The 7,610-nt window shown below is 47.0% G+C and overlaps 1 protein-coding gene across 1 annotated transcript in view; it reads left to right on the plus strand.

Annotated features, from left to right (window-relative positions):
• Nucleotides 1–2,691: 2,691 nt before the first annotated feature.
• SCNN1D (sodium channel, non-voltage-gated 1, delta subunit) overlaps nt 2,692–7,610 on the plus strand; it is a 7,904-nt gene continuing 2,985 nt past the window's right edge. The window contains 7 exon segments of the mRNA XM_010005266.1: nt 2,692–3,011; nt 3,820–4,072; nt 5,289–5,482; nt 5,722–5,825; nt 6,189–6,352; nt 6,924–7,022; nt 7,605–7,610. The exon segment at nt 7,605–7,610 is cut by the window's right edge and continues 100 nt beyond it. Of these exon segments, the coding sequence (XP_010003568.1) occupies nt 2,692–3,011; nt 3,820–4,072; nt 5,289–5,482; nt 5,722–5,825; nt 6,189–6,352; nt 6,924–7,022; nt 7,605–7,610 (1,140 nt within the window).

The raw sequence follows: 7,610 nt of genomic DNA on the forward strand, positions 1-7,610 counted from the left end.
TGATCTGGGAACCTTGTGGAGAGAGGATGTTCTGTTGCCTGCACATGTGTATCTTGAAAGATTCCCTCTGTTAGTTTTGTATTATCACATGCTTTTTCATTCTAGATATTTTAAGAAGACAGATTCAAATGGTATGAACTAACTAGCCACAGCCTTCATAGCTCAAGTTAGAATATCTGAAAACTCTCTACTGCCTCTGAAAGCCATGGTTGGAATGTTTACAGGTGTTTCTTAGATTCAAAATTATACATAGAAAAAGTGTTTCATAGATTGCATTTAGCATTCACTTTTGGTAACTATTCCCTTTTGTTCTGCTTTTTCTCATCAGAGCAAGATTAATACAATAGTAAGAAATTAAATTTTTGGTGTTTGAGTTTCACAGAACCCTCATTTCTATCTTATAATACCATAAATATTTAAAGACTTATTCAGTATATTTCTCAACACAGACTGCAGGCTTCCTTTAATTTATTCTCAGCTAAATAAAATGAGAAAGAAAGGATTGAACAAGATCAAGGCTGAGCATAGGATTTATCATCATAATCTGGAAGATGTGTAACAACAGGGGGTAGCCAGACTACCATGGATTTATTTCTGGGGTTAGCCACAGATAGCCCTTTTTGACTGGAAAAAGGAGTCAGCTGTAGGGTTTACTGGTAAAACCTGTAACCAGAGCACTGTGGCTCTGGGGGATGAACAGTTTAACTATCTATGCACAACCCTGAAAAAAACCAGTGTTTTCTTGTAGCAAAAGTGGAATTGCTCATTCCCCCCTTCATTTCCTTAAACCACATATTTTCTTTCAATTCTTCCTAACACCCCTCTTTCTTCTAAGATTTCATTTTGCTCCTGTTCAATGCCGAGTGTATCTAAGAAGCTTGAAAAAATAACTTCTAATGTTTAATCAGAAAAGTGTAAAAGGGGGCACTTCTGCCTTCGGGTTAATTTTGTATTATTGTTATAAGATACTATGGTCTTTAGAGAAATAACTTGTGGTCAACTGGGTTTCCTTGTCAGATCATACACTTTTGTGGGCTATTTTAAAGCTGATCTGGTGATGTTGGAGTTCTCTTCACTCTGGAGGGATTTTTCCTCATCTCTCTGCCATGACCAGGGTCACTGCAGAGACTGTCTTGGCAGGTTGTAACTCCTGAATGTTTCATTTCATGGGCAGAGCCCTTCTCCAAAGGCCTTGGAGGCAAAGCCATGTTTTAAAAATGGAAGGGTCTTCCTGAGGAAGAAGGCATGGCAGGCCAGGCCCTGGTGGTCACCTCCAAAGGAGCCACCACCAAACACTTCCAGATCCATAACTCAAAGACCCTGATCTACCCCGTGACCGAACAGCCCACCTGCAACAATTCTGTCCTTGCTTGTGTGCTCCTTGCCCTCCAGCTCTGTGCCTGTGTTTGTAAGATTTTTATTTGGAGTTAAGGTTAGGCCAAAGTGATGTAAACTCAGTAAACTTCTCCTAATGGCATAATGAGTGGAGTGATTCACAGGGTGCTGTAATGTTGGAAACTCATCTGGTACCAGATTTGAGGTCATGTTCAGTCAGGGGAAGTATGTCAGGATCAGCCCAGTGTCCCCAGCCAGCACTAAAACCTAGGAAGAGGTCCTCAGCCTGTGCTGGCTAAAATATATGGGTGGAAACAATGCTCACACTTTCATCAGCATCAAGTCTGAAAGGACCTAGAGGAGCATAGCAGATGTTTTACTTACGGTGACAAAGGAGACCTGGATTCTGATTTCCACCTTTTGCCACTCTGCTTGGGTTGTCTCCAGGTTCTGTGCTTCCTTTTCACTCTGTAAAATACAAAGATGATCTTTAGATTCCTGGAAGAACCTGTTTATGTAAGAGACATTAACATTTCTGTTGCTAGCAGCCCTGAACATTTCTGTGGTCTTCAGAAGCAACCCCAGCACTTTGTGTTTTCAGTAGGATCTGCAAGGCTTTATTAATATCCTAATCTGGTTAATCCCCTCTGTGGTTTCATTTGAGGTGGTGCTTTCCTCCACTCCCTTTCCTAAACACCTGATTCTGCTTATCTGACCAGTGAAATACCTGCTCTGTTTCATCTTGGAAGTGACTGTTTCAGGAAGGGCAGATATAAGCCCTGTTTACCTCCATTCTGCAATGGAGAGTGTGCAGCAAAAATTAAAGCCAGATCCTGCTTTGCCCTCTTTGTTCACTTGGAATTTGGATTTATCCTGATTCCTTGACACAAGGATGAATCCATATTGTTGGTTTGGAGACAATCTTGTTCCAGGCCAGTGTGCTTCACCAGCAATATACCCACTGAATTAGTGTAGACCTTTATTCATGTACAGTTACACAATGTTCCAGAGCTGGATGTTGGTCCTGAGTGTTCTTAGAAAGAAGAAAACCACACACCCCTTTGGCTGCAGACTTCTCACCACCTGATTACTCACTTGAACTTTGCAGCCTAACAGAGAAGTCACAGGGTGATAGAATCCTCACCTTGGCATCAGCATACACAACATTTGACCTCTTTGCTCCTTCCTGGTGTCCAGGAGGAGAGATGAGTGTCAGAGAACAGTTAGTTTCAGCTTTTGCTAATAACAACCCCCCCAACACCCAATATAAGAGAGTCCACAGATCAGCCATGGCCTTGCTAACAAGTTAATAAAAATGCTTCTATTTTTTCTATTGAACAGAAACAGGCTTAGAGGATGGAACAGGAAGTGGCAAGAGAAGAAGAAGAGAAGAAAGAAGGCTTGATTGAGTTTTATGATTCCTTCAAGGACATGTTTGAGTTCTTCTGCAAGAACACAACCATCCACGGCACCATCCGCCTGGTGTGCTCAGACAGCAACAGGATGAAAACAGCTTTCTGGACACTGCTTTTACTGGCCAGCTTTGGCATGTTGTACTGGCAGTTTGCACTGATGTTCAGCCAGTACTGGGCCTACCCTGTTGTCCTCACCATGTCAATGCATTCGGAGCCCAAGATGTTCCCAGCCATCACCATCTGCAACCTAGACCCCTACAGGTAACCTGTGCTGTCCCCTGGGCTGTTGCTACAGTCACCAGGGCTCAGGAAGGCTCAGCAACCTCATGGCTGCAGCCTGGAGGAGGCTGAAGGTAGAGGGAGGCTAGTCACAGAGAAGGGAAGGGGAAGGGACTATTGTCATTTCCAAATTTGTTTTCAGATAAGATCTTGTTGGGAATTGTGCAGCAGTTTGCTTCATGCACTGAGTCAGGGGAGAGGGAACTCTACCTCCTGTCTTGCTTCCAGCTGGTAACTGGTTTTGTGCTCTGATAAAAATAGTCTTTCCCAGAGAAAAACCCAGCTGCTATGTGCAGTCATTCCTAACTAAACCACCCATCTCCAGGGTGGTGCATCCCAGAGCTGGTCCTGCTTGGCTTTTCATGCAGCAGAGTGACTCCAAGGAAACCTTGTCAGCTCTGTGGAAGCCCATGTGGCTCTGCTGGCCTGACAAGGCTCACACAAAAGGGGCACGTTATCAAGAAGTTTCAGATTACATAGTGAAGGAATTATGTTATTTCCTCAGAATAATTAACTAATTGGCTGACAGGAGCTTGTGCAGCTGATGCTGTGTGGCTACAAGTTCTGAGGTTTTCAGTGGAAGATCCAGCAACTGGAAATTCAGCTCCTGGAGCTGCTAGTAAACTCATTGATGGAGGTGAGGTGTGCCAAGCAGAGCACCACCACTGCTGGCTTTTCTTACACAGACATCAAGGGCTGCAAAGACCAGGAGGGTACAGAAAAAAAAAGTACTTTTTGTCCAACAGAAACATGGCTGCTCCCAAACAGGAAACATTTCTGTTCCCTGCAGGTTTGAGCTGGTGAGTGAGCATTTGGTGCAGCTGGACCGCATGGCAGAGGAATCCATTGCTTTCCTGTATGGCATCAACACATCTGCCAGCTTGTTCCACACCCATTTGAAAAATGTCCATGTCAAAGACTTGAGAAGCATGGGAAACCTCAGCAGATCCACCTTCAAGCTGAGCCAAAACTTCTCACTCTTGAGAATGCCTGACCACAAAGACATGCCAGGGAAGAGGCCTTCCAGTGTGGGCTTTAGGCTGGTAAGCACCTTGTCCTCTCTGAGATGTTTACCTGGCTAAAGGCACAAGCAGTGAGGGCTGCTGCTCCCCAAGGGAGAGGGAATAAGGGGGACCCTACCAGCAGGAAAGGGACACACCCCACAGTACCTGAGCAGGAGAAGCTCACAGGTGGTGGGCCAGGTCCAACCAAGAGTCCAGCTCATCAGATGAGTTCATGGCAATGAGGCAGGTCAGCAGGGTCCTCAAGGAAACTGAAGACAGGAGCAGCCCTCCAGCACAGCCTCAAGAGCTGGGGGTTCTGGGCTGAGGCTTAAATGAGCTCCTGGGCTGTGGGTGAGGGGTGTGGGTGGAGACCCCAGGTGAGGCTGCTCAGGGTTGTTAAGGCACAGCAGTGCATGGCAGCTGGAGGGTGTTTGAGGGGTCCATCCTTGCCTCTAACACTTGATTCTGGTTGCCAGGATTCTTGTGAAGTGAAAGAACAGCAACATCAATGATGTCCCACAGCCTACCCACCTGTGACAGTGACAAATTCATCAGGGAAGGGTGGCAGCAGGCTGTGGGAATCACTGTACCCCTTTCTTAAAATATACAAAACATCTCAACTGTGACTCTGGGGGCACTGGAAATGCTGCAGGTGATGGGAAAGATGTTCAAAATCAAGAGGACTAGTATAATAAATGTGTATCTGTGACCTTGGAGAAGAAAGCAAACGCTTCAGATTCTTCATATGAAAGCCAGGATTAGTGTAGATCCAAGAGCAGAAGCTGTGAGACATTGAGGTGGCTTAAAGGCTAAGCAATTTTGGCCTGGTTATTATCATCCTGCCCTCTCCTGAAGTCCTTCACCCTTTCACCAGTGTCTGTGGGTGTTCACCTCACGCCTGAGTAAGAACAGAGAAAGTATCTCAGGCCTTGGTTCATGATTCATGGATTGCAGAGAATTCCCACCAGCCCCATCCTTTCTTTTCCCAGGGTACCTGAGTTTGCTTCTCTCCTCTTTCCTGCCTCTTCTCCCCACACTCATTCCCCTGAGAAGGTGCTTAGCACAGAGCAACCTCCAGAGGTTTCCTTCCAACCTTGGCCATTCTGTGATAACTACAATGGTCAGAGACTTCACTTCCTGCCAAAACAGAGGTTCCCCTAGTCCCTGTATCCAGTTCTGCCATCACCCCTGGTCTCTCTTGCCCTTCAGCTGGCATGTCCTGCCTTGCTCTATGGTTCCCTCTCTTTCCTTCCAGTGCAATGCCACGGGTGGGAATTGCTTCTACAAGACCTACTCATCTGGGATGGGTGCAATTCTGGAATGGTACAGGTTTCACTACATGAACATCATGTCCCAGCTACCAGTTATAATCAACATTTCTGATCATGAGGAGCAAATAGAAGACATGGTCTACTCCTGTCAGTATGATGGGGAGCCCTGCAGACCCAGGTGTGTTACTTCTGGAGATATTCCTTGAGATTTCAGCACAACTCCTGTGTTCATCCAGCTCTTCTTAAGAGCTCCCTAGAGACTGGTGGGGTGTGGAGGCTGACTGGGAAGTTCAGCATGATCATAATAAGTGGTGCAATTTTTAAGAAAACACAGAGAGAATCTGGTTCTCCTGCTGAGGGCAGAGAACTGGTGTTTCACTCATCATTAAAACCTGTCCAAATCTCTCTTGCTTTCAGTGACTATGTCCACTTTCACCACCCAGTCTTTGGAAGCTGCTATACCTTTAACAGCAAGGGGACAGACCCTTTCTGGACAGCTACAAAGCCAGGGATCCCTTATGGTATGTGGTCTGGCAGGGGTGGGAAGAGGGGCTAAATCTGGCTGTGGATGAAATGTTTTCTATACATGGCTCCCTGACATGCAGCCCTCTCTTCTAGCCTGGTGATACAAATGACAGACTGTGTTTCCTTGCTCCCCCAGCCACAGGTCTGCAACAGCTTCTGAGTTCTCTAGCAGGATATTATCACAGGTTTGGAATAGGCTGGTGCAATTGCTGCCTGACCACTCACCTCTAAGGAAAAGGAGTGGCTCTCCTGTCAGCTAAGCCAGCAACCTGATCAGTGCTGAGAATTCAGGATGTGGTGTTGTTCCTCTTTTGGCCCAAAATAAGTGCTGACATGCTTCCCTTTCCTTTGGTTTCCAGGCCTTTCCCTTATCCTGAGAGCAGAGCAGAAGGATCACATCCCACTCCTGTCCACAGTAGCAGGGGTGAAAGTGATGATACACAACCACAACCAGACCCCATTCCTGGAGCATGAAGGCTTTGACATCAGACCAGGCATTGCAACCACCATAGGCATCCAGCAGGTTGGCCATGTGCTCAGGAGCCTTTGCTCCTTCTCCTTCTGGTTGCAGAAAGTTGTGAGGAGCTGAGCACTGCCTGACTCACACCTGCAGGGCTCCTCTTCCTCTCCTGCCTGTGCCTCTCCATTGATTCAAGCTCCTTTTCTCTCTTCCCTGTGCTCAGGTTCTCTCTCTGGGTAAAACAAAAGGATTCCAAAGGTGCAAATGGCCTTTTGGTCTTCATAACAAGGGGGCCTGATTTGGCTGACAATGAGGCTCTTACAGCTCCTACATCTCATTCCAGCTCTACACAGGGGCTGCATGTGTGTGTATTGGGTTGAGAACCAACAACCAGGAGGGATTTAGTGTTATTTTGAGGAGTTTCTGCTTGTCAGCTGAAGCCCAGTGCCTGCCCACCTGCACTCTTACCTTTGCTGTTACTCTGTGTGTTTTACTAGCAAGGCAGAGCCTGGCTGCTCCCCTGCATTGTTGCCCTTCCTGTCCTTTACATGCTGCTCCTTCCAGCTGGGTTTGGATGGTGATGATGGTCCCACTGAAGCTCCTCATCACTCAGGCCTCTTCTCTGTGTCCACAGGACGAGGTGAATCGCCTGGGAGGCAGTTATGGGAGATGCACAACTAATGGTGATGATGTGAATGTCAAGCTCCTCTACAACAACTCCTACACCCTGCAGGTACTGTCAGAGAGGCTGGATGGGGCTTGTTCAGAGAGGGTGAGCAGCAAACCAGTCATCTGTTTCTCTCCAGAGAGGTTTTACAAACTGGCAGGTTCATTGGTGGAAGTAACAGGGAGATTCTTGCCCCTCTGAAAAGGAGCAGACAAACAAGGGTTCTGACCTGGCATCTGGGGGACACATCCCCAGATATTGGGGCTCATCCTTCCATGGAACACCAGAGGACCAGGCAGGGAGCCTGGGGAGGCAGCTGGGCTGCTCTGATAGGACATTCTTGAGCCAGCAGGTCTTGATCTGTTTAAGCAGCCACTCCTGGCTCTAGATGTTAGGGTCCTTTCTTAATTGTGATGTTACTGGGCAGGATGGAAAAGGGGGGTGGGGAAAGTTCAGTCTGACTGAGTTCAGAGGTAAAGCCAAGGAATGAGAAGTGAAAACCTTTCCCATCATCATGCTCCAGGAATGGCTGGTGTCCTGCAGTAACCAAACCTGGGCCTTGTCTCCAAGCAGCTGCAGCCTGAAGATTCGGGCACTCCAGAATCTCTGACTTACCTCGTCTTTTGTGCCTTGTGTTTTTTTTCCCAGGCCTGT

The sequence above is a fragment of the Chaetura pelagica genome, unplaced genomic scaffold (genome assembly GCF_000747805.2).
Source record: "Chaetura pelagica isolate M959 unplaced genomic scaffold, ChaPel_1.0 scaffold159, whole genome shotgun sequence".
Lineage (NCBI taxonomy): Eukaryota > Metazoa > Chordata > Aves > Apodiformes > Apodidae > Chaetura > Chaetura pelagica.